Source organism: Elephas maximus, chromosome 4, assembly GCF_024166365.1.
Source record: "Elephas maximus indicus isolate mEleMax1 chromosome 4, mEleMax1 primary haplotype, whole genome shotgun sequence".
Classification (NCBI taxonomy): domain Eukaryota; kingdom Metazoa; phylum Chordata; class Mammalia; order Proboscidea; family Elephantidae; genus Elephas; species Elephas maximus.
Genome location: NC_064822.1, coordinates 116,164,642 through 116,182,961, shown reverse-complemented (window position 1 = coordinate 116,182,961; position 18,320 = coordinate 116,164,642). Strand labels below are relative to the sequence as shown.

The 18,320-nt window shown below is 45.0% G+C and overlaps 1 protein-coding gene and 1 non-coding gene across 4 annotated transcripts in view; one reads left to right on the top strand and one right to left on the bottom strand.

Annotated features, from left to right (window-relative positions):
• The window catches only part of RNF41 (ring finger protein 41), a 31,083-nt gene extending 16,081 nt beyond the window's left edge, over positions 1-15,002 (top strand). For 2 of the 3 annotated variants that reach the window (XM_049883551.1, XM_049883550.1), the window contains exons 3-7: positions 1,620-1,732; positions 5,136-5,407; positions 6,104-6,239; positions 6,642-6,745; positions 7,578-15,001. In XM_049883551.1, coding sequence (XP_049739508.1) covers positions 1,643-1,732; positions 5,136-5,407; positions 6,104-6,239; positions 6,642-6,745; positions 7,578-7,929 — 954 coding nt within the window. In that variant the 5' untranslated portion in view covers positions 1,620-1,642 and the 3' untranslated portion in view covers positions 7,930-15,001. Of the gene's footprint in view, positions 1-1,619; positions 1,733-5,135; positions 5,408-6,103; positions 6,240-6,641; positions 6,746-7,577 lie in introns of all 3 variants that reach the window. The other variant, XM_049883552.1, reaches the window with a different exon arrangement.
• Positions 15,003-17,924: 2,922 nt separating this feature from the next.
• On the bottom strand, positions 17,925-18,006 carry TRNAS-CGA (transfer RNA serine (anticodon CGA)). Its single transcript has one exon. It is a non-coding gene; the product is annotated as a tRNA-Ser (tRNA).
• Positions 18,007-18,320: the final 314 nt, after the last annotated feature.

The following is an 18,320-nucleotide window of genomic DNA, read 5'->3' as shown; positions in this document are numbered from 1 at the left end:
CTATGCAATCCCCAGGGAAAGAGCTCCCCTTCAGAGCTCCAGTAAAAGTCCCAGGTATCACTTTCATTGTCCTGGGTTGGATCACATTTACACTGTGGAACCAGGGTATGATTCCCAAAGGAAAATTGTGGTGCCATTTACAGAAAATGGAATGCTAGGTGGACCAAATTGTAGATGTCCACTATTCCCTAGCTGTTGGGGAAGCAACATTTAAGCATACCACGTATTTTTATTTGTTGTGTATATGTAAGGAACTCTGCTTGATGCTGTGTTGGATGTAGATATGAACATAAGTTCCTTCGCTTAAAGAATTGTTCATCTAGTAGTGGAAGTTAGATATATAAATAATGGTAATGACCATGTACTGAGTGCCTACTGTGTGCCAGCAGGCACTTTGCTAAATGTTTTACATACATTATCTCTTTGAGGGCTACTCTGAGTAGCAGTCTATTATTATCCTCATTTTTTATCTATTAAAAAAAAAAAAACAAACCTTAGGCTTAGAAGGTTACATAGCCTGCCCAAGGTCACGTAGCTAATGAGCAGTAGAACTGGGGATGTCAACCCACTTGGTTTTGCCTCCTAATCTAGCACTGTACTTTAGCTTGCATGTGACCTATAAAGGCCTCTCTGAACCCCAAACCCTCACCCTTTTAAATTTCTGTCTCCTAACTGGACAGCTTGTTTCTAAATTCCCAAGAACTGTCTGATTGACTTAGTTCATCTTTTCTAGGACATCACAGGTTGATGGCTGGTCTGTGGATTGTCCTTGTATCAGGTGCTCATCTTTGATCCAGTTAGCCCACTGGTTGGATGCACACAGGGTTTCCATCATTGTTCACCCACCTTCTTTGTGTTTGACCCTTGGGAGCCCAAAGAAGGGGCATGGCAGCATCGCTGTTTCTTGAGTCTTCGCTGTCCTGAATATTTCTTCTTTATCCCCATGGCTACTACCTAAGTGCAGACTCTCACCTCTCTCTTACCTGGGTGTTCTTCCTGTCACCTATCTCTCCCGTGTTGACAGGGTGATTTTAAAAAGCGACCTTTTATCACATCACTCTTTTTTAAGTCTTTCAGTGGCTTCCCATAGCTTTCAAGATACAGTCCAAATCCTTACATAAGACTTTTCATGGCCTGGCCTTGCTTGCCTCTCCAGTCTTAAATCTTGATACTCCAGCCCTCGCATCCTCCAGGTCAGCCTTTTTCTAAGCCCAAACCCATTGTATGCCCTCTTACTTCTGGGCCTTGAAAGTGCTGTTCCATGTGCCTAAAACCCAGATGTGCTTCGCACCCCAAACACCTAGCTACTCTTGCTTCTTCTGCAGGACTCATCTCTGGTAATGCCTAGTCTGGAAAACGTCTCAAAACCACCCTCTCCTCTCAGCCTGGGTTAGGTATCCACATCTCTTGTTATTTTAAATGTATGCTTATTTAATGTCTTTCCCCATTAGAGTCAAGTTTCCTGAGTCAGCTTTTTTCCCCCAAATGACTGGCACATAGTAGGGCCTCAATAAATATTTGTTGAACAAGTGAATGCATCTTAGCAGTGAGGTTATACTGGCCACATATTTGTAGGCTTTTCCTGAACTGGCCTCTCTTTCCTCTCTTCTTTCCTCCAGGACCGGGGTTTCAGTGATGAGACATGGGGTATGATGTAACCCGCTTCCAGGGGGATGTTGACGAAGACCTTATCTGCCCTATTTGCAGTGGAGTCTTGGAGGAGCCAGTACAGGTGAGTTGGTCTATTGTCCTGTTTGGTGGGGTAACAGACGGCAGTGGAGCTAGTAGAAATTGGGCAAACTGTGGCCCAGAGAATGGGACGCGTGGGAAAGCCAGTGTGTTCTGGCTCCCCATCTTACCCGTATCCCCTCCATCTCAATAAAGGTTTGGTGCAAAGGAGCACCGGCTGCAAGGAGAATAGGGCCTTCCAGAGTCTGTCTAGAGGTGGATGCCGCAGAAATCCAGTGACTGAGCTTTTATTCTGAGGTTATATTGAGATTTGTATGCTGTAAAACGGTCAGCCATGTGTTACTGTCTTCTAACGGTAGCTTGGTAGCTTCCTCTCCACTTCAGGGACTCTGACTAGGTTCTGTCTTCCTGCCCTTGGTTGAACTTCTGGACTCCCCTAAGAAGTTTCCTGTGCATTTTAATGATGTGTAGTGCTTTAGGTAATCAGCCAGTCTCCCTACAGGCCTCTTCTGCCTGCCTGCTGTCTAACAGATGGGAAGTGGGGGACTGTGTACTGACCTATTTTCTTCCTGGGGTTTGTTAAAAAGACCAGATTTGATGCAGCCACTGGAAGGATATCTAATAGACTAATCAAAATTGCATTTTGATATGAAAGCTGCCACCTATAATAGGTCATTACCAGCCTTCGCAGACCACAGTCAGTTATATCTTCCTGGGGCAATTATGAGGAGAAACTCATGATTACCTGGCAAGTATAATGAGTGAGATGAATCTTTAACAGTTGTAATCATGGGACATCATCCTGCATGGTCTTCATTGTCCTCACTCTGTAAATACCAATTAATCCTCTGCCATTCCTGGCTAGCTAGAGATAATCCCATTTTTCAAACCAGGACATCAGTCAGTGAGGCCTTATGGCCCTTTCCTCATTCACTGCTTATATAACTCCCAAGGGTTCCCCTTGATCTTCTCCCAGTTTCCAGTCGCCCAAAGGAGCACAGATGCCTGAGTTGAATAAAAATCAGACTGCATTCCAGTGGGAACCAGTCCTGGACATATTTCCTGTTTAGGCCTCTGCAGCTTGCTACCGTAAAAAGCAGATGTGCTGCTTGCGGAGGAGGTTGTTCTGGCAGTGTCAGGAGTTCACAGGGTGTATCAGGTCCCCTCTCCACCCTGGCAGGGCCTTGTATATTTTCTGGCACTATTATTTGACGTGAGTCATGTGTGGAGAGGTCAATGGCAGTTGGTGACTGTCTTAAGTCAGGAGCCTGTACCCACCCACCCTCCAGAGTTTACCTTCTGAGGAGCAGGGCAAGCAAACCGTGTAATGCTAGGTTGCCAGACACATTTCCAAGGGTAGAAGGCCCCTGCTAAGGATGCCAGTTAATACCGGCATATTTATTTTTTTTAAAGGGTAATGCATTCACATGGTTCAGAAATCACAACAGTATAAAAAGGCATACAATGAGAATTCTCACTCCTTTCCTTGTCCCAGGAAATGCTGGTGGCGTAGTGGTTAAGTGCTATGGCTGCTGACCAAAGGGTTAGCAGTTCAGATCTGCCAGGTGCTCCTTGGAAACTCTGTGGGGCAGTTCTACTCTGTCCTATGGGTCGCTTATGAATCAGAATCGACTCGACAGCACTGGGTTTGGTTTTTTTTGTTTATCCTTGTCCCTGCCCACCTAATTCTCCCATAAGTTACTATTTTTATTAGTCTGTGGGATATCCTTCCTGTGTGTATTTAGGCAGATACAAGCAAATATGAATGGATACATATATATATATACACACACACACACACACATCCATTCATATTTGCCCATCTTTTTATACAAAAGGTAGCATACTCTGTACACTTCTGCGTGGGGTAGTAGGTATAGATAGGTGGTTACAAAAGAGGTGACAGTTGAGCTGAGACCTGGGTGATAAGGGACCATTCGGGTTACGATCTAGTGGCAAAACATTTCAGGAAATGGGAACAGCAAAAGCAAAGGTCCTAAGGCAGGGATGAGCTGGTTGTAGTGGAGGAACAGAAAGAAAGCCAAAGTGGCTGACACACCATGCTGGGGAGCATGGTACGAAGCGAGGAGAGGTCAGAGGCACAGGGGCCAGACCAGGCAGAATTTTATAGGTCCTGAGTAGGAGTCTGTATTATTATAAGTATACTGGGAAACTATTGTAAAGTTTTAAACAGGAGTGATATGATCTGGTTTATATTTTTAAATAATCCCTCTGGCTGCTGAATGTAGAATGGATTGAAAAGGGCTTAGTAGAAGTAGGGAGACCAGTTAGGGGACATATTTAATAATCCAGGTGAGAGATGATGACAGCTTGAACTGGGTTAGTGGCAGTAGAGATGGACAAAAGTGGACAGATTTAGGATTTTTTGGAGATAGGGCCTATAGAACTTTGAAAAGAATCAAATATGTTTTTGAATAAAAAATAAAAATCTGCTGACACTTGGATTAGTGATATTGAGAATCACTTCTTTCCTTAGTTTTCCTAGGTTTCAGCCTTTGGTGTCTGTGAGCATCTTGAGGACAGAAACTGTCTTATCTTTTTTTTATCTCAAGCACCTAACAAAGTATTTGGGACATAGTAGACATGCCAGGCATTTATCCGTCAACATCCCCTCAGTGCCTACGGTGTCTCATGCCGGATGTCAGATGGTATCTCCACAGAGGCCAGGGAAGCCCTCATTTGGAAAGATTAACTTTAGAAGTTACCTGAGTTATCAGGGAAGTGGGTGAAATATAATCTTTTTGAAACTAAAAGGAATGTGACTATAGGAAAAACCCCTGCCCTGTTTTGGAGGCTGGGTCTGGCCATTGGGACTCAGGCAGCATCTCAGGTCAGCCCTCATAAAATCAGAACCTGGACCCTCACAGAGAGAATTCTTAACTTCTCAGTAGGAATCCTCAGCTTCTAAAAAAGTACTTTTTGCTTTCTTACATGAAACTTTTGCCAGCAAATCTCTGCACTCTTCCTTTCTACATTTGTAGCCTGAATCATCGTTCAAGACTTATATTAAGTTCTGTCCTCACCACAAATACCTGCCCTGATTGACCTAGTGTGAAAAGATCTCGCCCTCCTCTGCATTTCTATGGCAATTATTGTGTATGCAGTCCAGCTGGCAGTTAATAATTGATGGCCTTATGTCATCTCTCCTATTGTCCTGAAGTGTTATTTATAGCTCTTATTGTTATATAACTTTTTACTTATTTGTCTTGTCTCACAGCCCATGTGTAATCTTGAGCACAGGAAACATGTCTTAAGTCTGGCCCCCACAATGCCTTGCCCATGGTAGATCTACTTTGGAATGACCCCAGGGACTTCTGGTTCTGGAAGCTGCTCAAAGGCTTGATTGGCTTTGTGGAGTTATCATATGAAGGCTCTTAGCTCCTGCTAATCCACTTGTGCCCCTTTTGCCCTGTTCTCCCTTTTAGGCACCTCATTGTGAGCATGCTTTCTGCAATGCCTGCATCACCCAGTGGTTCTCTCAGCAGCAGACGTGTCCAGTGGACCGCAGCGTCGTGACGGTCGCCCACCTGCGCCCAGTACCTCGGATCATGCGGAACATGTTGTCCAAGCTGCAGATTGCCTGTGACAACGCTGTGTTTGGCTGCAGTGCTATTGTCCGGCTTGACAACCTCATGTCTCATCTCAGTGACTGTGAGCACAACCCGAAGAGGCCTGTGACCTGTGAACAGGGCTGTGGGTGAGATTCCTCCCTTCTGCCTCACACAGATGAGGGCTTCCCCATTTGTACCTCTGTCTCTGGACCCCTACTCACTAGCTGAGTTCTGCTGTGCATGTGGACAAGGGAAGTCCCTGGTCTCCCTGGTCCCTTACTCCGAGACCTCACCTTCTTGCTTCTTTTCCAGCTATGATCTTTTTATTCTTGCTTTAATAAAAAAAGGGGCACTGCAATTCATCCGTGATCGTGCTAAAGATTGATTTCCTTTATCTTTCCCTTTTAGTCCAGTACACCTTTCTGTTTGTCAGACTGACTACTCTAATTTCTAGCCTTCTCATATTTCCTTTTGCCCTATTTTTTTCTTTCTGTGGGCTGTGAAATAGTTGATTAAATGCTGATAGCTGGGGCTGTGAATCTAGGGCTTCTCAGAAGGAACAAGTACATAAGCAGAATTTGTAGGTGGGAAGGAGAGCCATGCGGTAGGTAAAACACTGTGGCCTGGGGAGAAAGAAGCCCAGAGAAAGTCAGTAGCAAAGAGGCAAAGAGGGAGCTTGGAGAAAAAGTAAAGGGAATAAGCAAGAGGGAAGCTTGTAATGAAGGTTAGACATTTTGGTGAGGAGAAAGCCCACTCAGCAGTTTTCTGCCACATAATAGGCCATTTGCCCACATGTCACATTGAATGCTCCTGTCCTGCTCTTTTCCCACCCTGGGCTGCAGCCTGGAGATGCCCAAAGATGAGCTGCCAAACCACAACTGCATTAAGCACCTGCGATCAGTGGTACAGCAGCAACAGACACGCATTGCAGAGCTGGAGAAGACATCAGCTGAACACAAACACCAGCTGGCAGAGCAGGTATGGTCCAGAGAACCTGGGGGAGAACATGTCCTTAATGGGCAGATAACTGTGTGCCTGTGGGTGATAAACTCCAGTTGTGAGCACACAGACCTGTGCCTCTGAGCCTGTGTAAGTGGACACTCTGCCTGTGGCTTAGTAGGGAATTAGATTGGAATTCTCTTCTCTTGGCCTTCATCCCATTAATTCCCCTCACAGTTATCAAATGCTTTCTCTGTGAAGGCACTTTGCTAAGCACTGGGGATACAGCTGTGAATGACAACAGTCATATCCCCAACCTCTGAAAGTTTACAGTCTGGTTGTTCCCTAGATCTCTTAGTTGCCTCCATTCTCAGATAGGCTTTTGTCTATGATATGCCATCTGCCTTAACCATCCTCCTTGGTTCTCCTTCCCTGCAACAGAAGCGAGACATCCAGCTGCTCAAGGCATACATGCGAGCAATCCGCAGTGTCAACCCCAACCTTCAGAACCTGGAGGAGACAATTGAATACAACGAGATTCTAGAGTGAGTGTCACTCAGGACGTGGAGCCACTCGCTCCACATCCTGGCATAGAGGCCTGAAAGGAGGAAGAGCAGGGGAGTGGCAGAAGGAGGGCAATAAGAGAGCTGGGCTGGGCCACTGCTTCTCAGATGTTGGGCTGAAGGACAGGGGCAGAGAAGAGGGTAACTCTCAGCCCCGATACAGGATCTCTTATTCGTTTGGGTGGATGGAAGGGAAAGCCGACCCAACGATGCAATTTATCCAGAATTAGGTGAGTACCCGTCATGTCCAAAGCCCTGTGTTAAAGGCTGTGGAGTGCTAGGAGGGCAAAAAAGAAATAGAAGGTATTGTCCCTGTCTTCAGGTAGCTTACAGTCCAAAGAAGAGACAGAGTGCAAATCCAGGAAAGTGATCTAAAATGCAGCAAAAAACAAGCGAAGTAAACAAGTGAAGTCTAAGATCCCTTTCAGTTCTGGAGTCCTATACAATTCATAGACTAAACTGTAAGTGTGAAACTACATATATAGGGCAAATAGTGCTGAGTGGGAAACAGTATAGAGGAATAATTGCTTCATTTAATAAACATTTGTTGAGCACTTACTACGTGCCAGGCACTATGTGCGCTAAGTATTGGGATTTCAAAGAAAAATAACAGGGGCCCTACACTCTAGGAAATTAATCTGGTGAGTAATGTTTGGTGACTCTGATGGGACCAACTAGGGAAAGATCTGGAGTTTCGGAGCCCCTGACGGAAGGGTTAAGCTGAGCGCAAAGTGGGTGGTTATTCTTGTTAGAGGAGGAAGCCAATGGAGAGAAAGAGTATGCACTGGAATAACCACCTCCAACCCTTCCACAGGTGGGTGAATTCCCTGCAGCCCGCAAGAGTGACCCGCTGGGGAGGGATGATCTCAACCCCGGATGCTGTGCTCCAGGCTGTAATCAAGCGCTCCCTGGTGGAGAGTGGCTGTCCTGCCTCTATTGTCAATGAGCTGATCGAAAATGCCCATGAGCGGAGCTGGCCCCAGGGTCTGGCTACACTAGAGACAAGACAGATGAACCGGCGCTACTATGAGAACTACGTGGCCAAGCGCATCCCTGGCAAGCAGGCTGTCGTTGTGATGGCCTGTGAGAACCAACATATGGGTGATGACATGGTGCAGGAGCCAGGGCTTGTCATGATATTTGCGCATGGCGTGGAGGAGATATAGGAGGTTGCAACGGGGCTATCGGGACAAGATGAAAACCAGAAAATCCTGTCATTCCACCATCTGGGCCCTGTGTCCCCTCACCCCCACTCCAAACACCACGGCCTGTGGGCCACACATCTCCCTGCTCATCTGGCACTGAAGGCCCTGGGGCACTTAGCTCAGCCTTTCAGGTGGAAGATTCACTCCTTTGGCCATATTTCTTCCCCTAAAATGTCTGTAAATGCTCATCTGGTTGGGAGGGTCCCCACCTCTGTGTTTTCCTGCCTAGCGTCTGGTTCCAGATATTTTTCAGAAAGCACAAAGAGATCTGTCTCCCCTAGAGGGTCAGGGTGGAGTGAGGGACCTGTAATTGGCCCCCTCCTTCAAAACAGGGAATCAGAGCAGGCAGGCCTGTTGACTCTAAGTACCACTTAGGGAGCATCTCTGAGGAGTGGACATCCTGAATAAATGGTAAGGGTGGAACCAAAACCCCAGCAATAGTAGGGCCAGATAGTAGTTGGCCACCACTGATCTCCCTGTGCAAATCAGGATCCCCGTTCACTCCACCATAAAGGTGCAGGCTCCTGCTGGTGTGCAGGCCCAGATGAGCTCTTCACCGCTATACTTTGATGATTTGAGAATGACAGGGTTGGGGGTAGGGGTGAGTCTACTAGGGTTGATATCTCAGCAAGGAGCTGCTCTCTGGCTTTGGCTGAAGTAAGGTGGCACTGCCTCTGGCAGCACAGTCAGTAATTGCCCCACACACCCCTCTCCAGCCCTATGATTGTAGTTAGTTCTTTTGATAATTTCCTTTGGCCATTGTTTATATTTCACTTCCCCCGCCCCCAAACACACATTTTTTAAGAATGACCTGGTTATAGCTACCCTCCTTTCCAGCCCCGCCATGTTGTTGGCAATTTAATTTATTTACTTTTTTTTTTTTTTAACGAAAGGAAAAAGGAAAAAAAAATCAACAAAACTTGAAACTTTTCTTTTGCTGTTCCTATTGTGGGGATTCTGGGTAGGGTGGGACAGGAATGGGGTCTGTTTTATACTTTTCCTTTTCAGCACAGCCTTTGCTTTTAACATAGGAAGAGCCAAGGGAGTCCTTGGGTGAACAATTGACGTTGGCCCCAAACCACAGTAACCCCATCTGAGATGAAGAGCTTCCTACATGGCAGTGATGGACGTGCCAGCCCAGCGTCAATGCCTGTGCCCTTGGAGAACTTTGCGCCCAGTCCGCCCAGAGTCTCATCCTAAGACTCTGGGTTTAGAGTATTAATTTTAAAGGCAGTCCCTCCCTTTTCCTTGCAGATACATAGCTGGCTTCTAAGCTTCACCAGGCAAGATGGGGTAGAAATTATGTCTCTGGTCACCTCTGAGTAGAGGCTGTATTCTGCCTCACCCACACCTCCTGAGGACTTTAGCTCCATTTCTGGCTACCTGGGGCATTCCTTGATCCCTAGGGTGACTGGTAGACTTAGGGAAAGGGAAGGATACTGGGTGTGATTATTTTAATATGCAGGTGGGACTGGGGTTGGGGAGACGGAAAGGTTCCTCCCCACCATACCATAACAGATTCTTCTCTCTTTGGAGCTTTATTGCAGGCCAGCTTGCTGTAGGTCCGAGTAATTGGGTCATGCCTCCATTGGGATTAGGGTGATGGGATACAGCTTGAGGGGATTAGGGAACAGTCATGTGCTCCAGCCCCAGGACATTGTGCTCAGGAATTCGAAAACGCTGCTACACTTGGCCTGGACTGCATCTCTTCCACCCTTCTCTGCCCCTGCCTGCCTTACCCAGGCCTTTGTTCCCTTGTCTCTCTGTCACCTGGAGCCAGGACGCTCAGTGAAGTCTTCCCTGCCCGTTGCACTAGTGTCTCTGCAGGTTGCTGGTTGTGTTGTATGTGCTGTTCCATGGTGTTGACTGCACTAATAATAAACCTTTTACTCAGCTCTAAATTCTTAATTCAACATTCCTGCTCTTCTTGTGAAGTTTTCTCTGCTTTGGCCTTTCTCACCTTAATTCCCCTTACTCCTTCCTTGCCTTGTAACCTACCCTTGCCTTAGAACAAACCCCTGTTATAGGAGGATGTCTGTCTGGGAGTAGTGTGCACCCCACATCGGCATTGCTCTGTGTACCCTCCTGCATCCTTCCTGTCTCCTGTGGCAGCCAAAGCTCTCTGCCGTGATCTGAATTGTGTTCTTTAGGGGGCCTACCTTTGCCCCAGATCCCATGTCCCCCACAGGCACCTTTGCTTCTGACTGTAGGATCCTATCACAGTCAGGAAAGCTTCTACCCCCTTCTCCCAACTGTCTCCTAACCAAGAACACAGATGTGAGGGAGGGAACCTGAAACATCTGTTCCCACTGTGATTGTCAGACCTGGATAAACCCTTTTCATGGGCATTTGTCATCACCTTCTCCGTGTTATGAGATAGGAAATTCTTTTTTCCTCCAGAAGTATATTTTAAATTTGAGCATTTATCATGCAAAAACCAAACCCATTGCCGTCGAGTTGATTCCAACTCAGAGTGACCCTACAGGACAGAGTAGAACCGCCCCGTAGGGTTTCCAAGTCTGCCACATCTTTCTCCTGCGCAGCAGCTAGTGGGTTTAAATCACCAACCTCTCATTAGCAGCCAAGCGCTTAACCGCTGCGCCACCAGGGCTTTTTATTTATCATGCATGTAATGTAAATCTAATAGTACCATAGATACTCTAGGAAGTTTTAAAAAAAAAAAAAAGGCATGAGTCTGCTACACTCTCAGACCCACAGAACGATTATAAAATGATGATGAACATATCACACTGTAGAGCCTAAGAGTGTAGACGCTAGTGATACCAGTAGCGCTTAATTTTTTCTTTCTGAAACTCCTTCAAAATCACCTTCAGAACCTGCTGCTCATTCTTTTTAAGTCATGAGTGGTGCAAATCTTCCTTTTAGGGTAAATTTGGGTTTTGGAAACACTGAATGTCTACTCTCAAGGTAACTCATTAGGTTGGAGCTGAGGGGCTCATCCTGGCACCTGCCTTCAAAGAACTTACTCCCAAGTGGAAAGAGTACAATAAGGCATAATAAATGTGCTCCGTGGGTTTACAAGTAGTATGTGGCCAGAGGGAAGAGGAAGCCGCTGATCCTGGTGGGCATCAGAAGCAGTGTTGCAGATCAGAGGTCAGCAAACTACAGCTGCCAACAGCTGCCTGCTTTTGTAAAAAAGTTGTATTGGAACAGAGCCAGGCTCATTTGTTTCTGTATCGTCTGTGGTTGCTTTTGTGTTACAATAACAGAACGACAGTTCAAAAAGCCTCAAATATTACTTGGCCCTTTACGGAAAGAGTCTGCCAACCCATTCTAGACAAAAAAGGTCAAGAGAATTGAGGACGTAGGGTGGGGAGGGTTGGCTCTTTTTTTACTTCAGTATATGTATTTGGGAAATCACATTTTCCTACATTGCCAAAATAACAAAGGCTTAAAATTAATACTACATCCTTAATAATATAGAACCCATATTCATATTTCCCCAGTCATCCCAAGAAAAGTCATTTATAGCTAGTTTTTGTTCATACCTGGAGAGCCATGCATTACATCAGGTTATGTCTCTTAACTCTTTCACTCTCTCTGTCTGGATTCCTGGAATCACCTTAATTTTGTGTAACACTAACTTGAAGAGATTAGACTGATGGATTCTTCAGTGTCCTTTAGCTTGTTCCTCTAGCGTCTATTTTTACTATAAACTAAAGTCTGGAGAATTCAAATTAAACAGTTCTGGGGATTGAATGAGCCCTGGTGGTGCAGTGATTAAAGCACTCGACTGCTAACCAAAAGGTCCGCAGTTCGAAATTATCAGTGGCTTGGAGAAAGATGAGCACTCTGCTTCCTTAAAGATTTACAGCCTTGGAGACCCTGTGGGGGCGCTGTAGCTTGGAATCGACTGGATGGCAGTGGGTTTGGTTTTGGTTTGGGGATGGAACACATCACAGGAGAGGTGTTCTTATGTTGTGTGACATTAGAAAATATGTGCAGTTGTCCCACCATTAGTGTGATGTCTTCATTGTACAGTTGTATGGAGAAACCTGGCTAGCTAGGCGGTGAGTATGTGCCCCAAAAGGAGGGGGCTGTCGTGTCTTTCTCCTTCAGTGTTCCCTTCACCTTCACTTGTTTTTTTTTCATGCTATGATCTCAGCCTAAAACACAGGTTGCAAATTGGTGAACCCCAAGTTTTGTTTGTGACTATTCTTACTAGTTTTCAAGAAACTCTGGAAATGCTAATGTTTATGCTAAATCTTGCAATTTTTTAATGTTGGCTCAAATTTGTAAGAAAAAAATGCTTTTGGGTAAAAAAAAAAATCTGGGGCCCACCAGTTTGCAACCTCTGTGTAGACTGAGATCATAGCATGAACAAAAATGAGTGAAGTGGAGGATAATGTTGAAGAGGGAAGATAATAGTGTAATCGGGAACTCAGTTTGTTGAAGTAGTGGAAGATAAGACCAGGGATAATTTGGGGCCAGTTCTTGGAAGGCCTTGAATGTGTGGTAGAGAATTTGGACTTTTATCTTGCGGGTTTTTAGGAAGAGAAAGGACTTATAACTTGTAATTCTGGTGGCATTGTGAAGAGAGGAAGAAACTGGTGGGAATTCTATCAGTAAGCTTTGCAGTAATTCATGCAAGAGAGGGCTTGAACTGAAATAGAGCAGGAAAGGACGAGATGGGGGGAAAAACTGGTAGGTCTTACTCATTAAATTGAGTCAGCCAACAATTATAGCACAGCTGTCATGTGCTGGGCATGGTGCTAGGCATTCTTCCAAGTAAGAAACTTGCAGAGTAAGACATAGTAGGTGACATACACTTTAATAAATAATGAGAAATATAGAATAATTTGTTGCTAATAGATATGGACCGAGTGTAATGGGACAATGAGGAGGAAAGTGGTTAACCACCTGGTAAGATGCAGGAGGGAAGGCTTCTTAGAAAAATCAGTGGAGCTGAGTTCTGAACAGCATTGGACATTGGCAGTAAAGGAGGTAATGCCAACTGAACATTTATTGTGAGTCAGGCACTATCCTAAGTATTAAACATTAACTTAGACATCCCAACAACTTTTTATAAAGAGGTACTATTATCCCCATTTTCTATGTGGGGACAAAAGTCATATAGTTAATAATCAGAACTGGGAAACCCAGAAGGCCATTGCTGAGTCTTAGCTTGTAATCACTGCACATGACAATGGGCACACAACCAGTGATGAATCACAGGTGAAGACCGGTGTTTCTGGTCTGTGTGGATAAGAAGATGGTGTCATTAACCTGACAGGGAGAAGAGGAGCAGGTTTTGGGGGTGAAGTAATGAGCTCATTTGGGGAACACTGAGTTGGAAGTGTTTAGCCAGAAATGGAGAACAGTCTGGAGCTTAAGACCAAGAAGTTCAGACTAACAATGTGGACATGGGAGCTGTCTGCCCAGACGTGATCAAGAAACTTTAGGAGTAAACACGAACACTAGAGGAGAAGGCTAAGGTTAGGACCTTGGATTTCCAGAAGTAATCTCGAACAAAACCTAGAAAGTAGATGTATGATAAAGTTAGCTAATGTTGTTTCAAGTTTTTTTTTTAAGTAATTTTGAAGTAATGAATCATTGACATGTGGCTCATAAACTAGCTATGAAGGAGTTCCAGAAACGTTTTGTGTAATGACATCACTCCCTGGAACAAGTGTAGGTGGAGAACATTTCAGTCACAAGTCCTCTAATGATTTGCTTTACAGGATAAACTGCAGAAATCCAAGCCTCTTAAAATTTGGAACAAGTCAACAACCTGGAAGGGGATAATATTAAATTCTTGTTAGATTCCCCTCATGTCAGCTTTTTTTATACTAGTCACGTAAAAGCTGAAAAGATCATTATGGGGTGGCATTAGCTAGTTGCTTATAAAGGTGAGGAGAAAGAAGGCAGGAATTAGGCCATCATATGGAAATGACCAGCCTGATTATGCAGGTATCTGACTGGGAAGAATTAAGAAATTAGGTGAGGGGAAATGGGTAACTTTGGTTAGGCAGGGTATGTTGGTGAAAGGAATTTGTGTTTGATCAGATGGGGAGCTGAAGTTCCTGGGCAGGGGAATAATATGACGAAACCAGTGTTTTAGAGCAATCGCACCAGTTAGTATAGGGTGGATTTAAGTGATGAAACTGGGGCACCTTAAAGGTCATTGTAACAAAGACATGAATTAAGATGAAACAATAATTGGTGAGTGATAGGCACAGGAGAAAAGAAAATGTCAGATAATTCTTAAGGTTAAACACTAGAAGAAACTGAGAGAAGAAAGGGTTCAATAGAAATGGAAAAGTTGAAAATGTGATTCTGGGAGAGAAAGAGAAGTTTTGCTTTCATTTTAGGTGACAGTAGGCCAGCTCTGCAGACACACAGGCAACAGGAGATACAGGATCATGGTTTGGCTGAGAGGTCATGCCTGGAAAGGTGGCTTGAGATATTAGGAGAAGGGAGAAGAATGGAGCTTTGGCAGACTTCACAAGAGGGAGAAAATAAATGAGGCAGAGAAGCAGTGTCCTGAGGAGAAAATAAAATGTCTTTGAGGCCTAATGAGAGATTTTTAAAAGAAATTATTTCAAACATAGGAAAAGATCGAGAAGACTATTGGATTTGGTTGATGGTTTCTATTAATGTCTAAAAATTTTCAGGAGGCAGAAACCAGATGACAGGGTATTAAGGTTGCACGGAGCTGGAGGCACAGCATATTTTATTTGAAAAGGTAAAGTAGACAACAACGTGGTGATTTGGAAGTGTCAAGTGGAGGTGGGGTTTTGTTCTGAATTCATGAAAGCTTAAATTAGCAGAGCAGGAGAATTTGAAGGTGTTATGAGAAGAATGGTTATGGAAGCTTCCTTAGGAGATTGAAATGAGCAGGAGTGCAAAGTGGAGAAGATAACTTTAGGGCAGATAAGGCCAAATACTGTACACCAGGAACTAAAGAATGCCAGTGAGTGGAATGTAGTAAATATGTAAGAGTGGTGAGAGAAAGGGGGTGAGATCATGCAACACAACGATACAGGGATAGAGGATTTGCTGGGGTGGAAGGGAAAGGGGGAAGGAGTCGTGGGTGGGCCAGGGGAGTCAAAAAAATTTAAAATTATCTATTGTATATGAAGGGAGAGGTGTTGGCCTCTAATCTCCAGAAGTTACAGAGGAAGTACATGAGAGTGAAAGGGAGAGTCTCCAAGTAACAACCTATGCCAGACTCTCCTTCCCCATCCAGATCCTCCATTTTGTAAGCCATGGATTCCTCCTTTCTCTCTGCACAACAGCATTATTGGTTGCCCTCTGCTGGTCAGTTTTGGTATTGGCTCTCCAGGTATTTAAATCTGAGTGCATGCACAAAAAGAGATTTGCTAGGAAGTAGAATACTGAGTTTATTACTACTACTGAGCCTATTAATTCACTCAGTACATATTACATCATATCTATGTATAAGGCCATTTAGATGAGATACAAAGAAAATATAAAGCCTCAAAAAGCTTATAATCTAGTCTGAGTCAAGATTAAAACATGTACACGTAATTCTCAGTTCACTGTACTGTGGTGGCTTACATGCTGCTATAATGCTGTAAGCTACACCACTGGTATTTCAAATACTAGCAGGGTCACCCATGGTGGACAAGTTTCAGCAGAGCTTCCAGATTAAGACATTGGGAAGAAAGGTCTGGAGGTCTGCTGCTGAAAATTAGCCAATGAAAACCTCATGGATCACAACAGAACACTGTCCAACTCACTTGCTTTGGACATGTCATCATGAAGGATCAATTGCTAGAGGATGATGTTTGGTGAAGTCGTGAAATAGAGGGCCAACAAGGGTATAAGAGACCCTTGGTGAGATGGATTGGCACAACAGCTGCAAGGATGGATTCAAACATGCTGGCTGTTGTAAGGATGACACAGGACTGGGCAACATTTGTTTGTTGCACATGGGGTCGCCATGAGTCGGAGGGGACAGCAACTAACAACAACAACATGTAACTACTGTAAAAAAATCCATTTATTCAACAGTTTTTTAATTGAATGGCTTATATGTGCCAGAGTTTATAGTCTACCGTTGCATTCCACCGGGGAAAAAAGACTTTAAATAATAGGGCATAGGATGTGATAAGCATAGGTAGTCCGGAGAACCAACATTTAAGTGGAGACTGAGTAGAAGGTGAGGATGAGAAAAAGCATTTCAGGCAGAGAACAGTGTGAACAAAGCCATGTACCAGGAACTTAAAGAATGCCAGTAGCCCTCACAATTATCCTTACTTCCAGATAAAGGCCCAGAGAGGTTAAGTATCTTGCTCTAGTAAGTGGTGGGCCCAGCCTACAAGCACTCTTAAGTGGACAGACCTGAGACATATTTAATCAAACCCAAAACCAAGTCCACTGCCATTGGGTTGGTTCCAACTCATAGCGACCCTATAACGACAGGGTAGAACTGCCTCATGGAGTTTCCAAAGCTGTAAATCTTTATGGAAGCTGACTGCCACATCTTTCTCCCACAGAGCAGCTGGTGGGTTTGAACCACCAACCTTTTGGTTAACATCTGAGCCTTTAACCACTGCACCATGAGGGCGTCTGTTGAGAGATATTTAGAAAGTAGGATATACAGACTTCAGACAGAGCCCTGGTGGTGCAGTACTTAAGAACTAGGCTGCTAACCAAAAAGTTGGCAGTTCAAATCCACCAGGCACTCTCTGGAAACTGTGGGGCAGTTCTACTCTGTCCTATATGGTTCCTATGAGTCAGAATCGACTAGAGGAAAATGGGTTTGTTTTTTTGGTATGTCCATACGTATTTATTTTGCAGAGGTCTGTCAAGCGAGATGTCCTGCAGGCAACTCATTGCATGGTGGTGGTACCTGTTAAACCCATTGCCGTGGAGTTGATTCTGACTCATAGTTACCCTATAAGGACAGAGGAGAACTGCCCCCTTAGGAGTGCCTGGTGGATTCAGAACTGCTCACCTTTTGGTTAGCAGCTGTAGCACTTAACCACCACACCACCAGGGTTTCCTATGGTGGTGGTGGACTGATTACAGCTGGAGTGATCAGGAGTATCAGAGAGGAGGGGCTTAAAGAATGTGTAGGATTTTGGAAAGTGATCCTGGAAAGAACGGCATGAGCAAAGGTATGAAGGTGAGAGGCTCCGAAGTATAAATGTGTAGAAAGTTCTATGAGTTATCCTTGAACGCCTTGCCTTGCGGAGACCCTTCCTAAAGATGATGCTGTTATGCAGGAAATAAATATATAAAAAGCACACCCTCAATGAGCTCTTTCCCACAATCAGAAATTAGGGGATAGGAACAGCAGGGTAAGGTGAGTGCAGGATGGTTAGAGATTTGAGAAGAGATTAATGCCCTCGCTTGGTTAATACACATTTAGAACAGTGCCTAGCACATACTGAGCACTCAATAAAAAGCAACAGTTATCTTCCAGCACCCTGGCTAGATCTGCAGTGTTTATGTTTCAATAGGCTACTCCCTCCTAGCCCTGTGATGCCTGAAGTACACTTCCTCAAGGAAATCTAAATGAAAGAATGCCCTGTTTCCTGGGTCCTCGGTGTAATCAGACCCACAACGCACAAGGTGTGATTTCTGGTCATGAAATTCAGAGGTGCCCTCTTTTCCTGGAAATCCAGGTTTAACAATCATTACAAAATAGGCACTCACACACATTCCCAAACAAAACTGAAACAACCCTTCTTTATCCAAATCCTTTTTTATCCCCCCCCCTCAGGAAAATGAAACGCTTTGCTAGCAAACCTGGTTATAGAATTCTGAAAGTGCCTTGCAGCCTAGCAGCCAACGCAGTTGTGCATAAATTTAGCTTCCCGTAAGCCCCCATCCCCCAAATCCAGGGGTGAAACCTTTCAGCTTCCTTTTTCGAGAGGGAAAGGGAAATGCAAGAAAGACATGTGCGGGGACTGGGGCTCCCTTAACATGTCGTGGAAAAAAAAAAAAAAAAAAAAAAGCGCCGCCGTCACGAACAGGATTCGAACCTGTGCGGGGAAACCCCATTGGATTTCGAGTCCAACGCCTTAACCACTCGGCCACCGTGACTCCCAAAACCGCGCTCCGCCGTGCGCTTACAGAAGGGGTCCGCATTGCGACCGGGGAAGAACTGCAGTGAGAAGTGGGACCCCGACCCATCCACACACCCCCTATATCCCTCCGGCTCCTTACCTCTCCTCTCCGCCACTCAAAGGAAAAGGGTCGGTGGACGGGCTGATAAGGAAGGTCTCCCGCCTAGCGAAGAGTCAGGGTCTCAAGGAGCGCAAACCTGCTTAGGAGGCGATGGCGAGGCCTGAAGAGGAAGCGGTTGGAGGGAAGGGACTGGGCCCCCACGGTGGCGGCTAGGGGACTCCTCGGGCTAA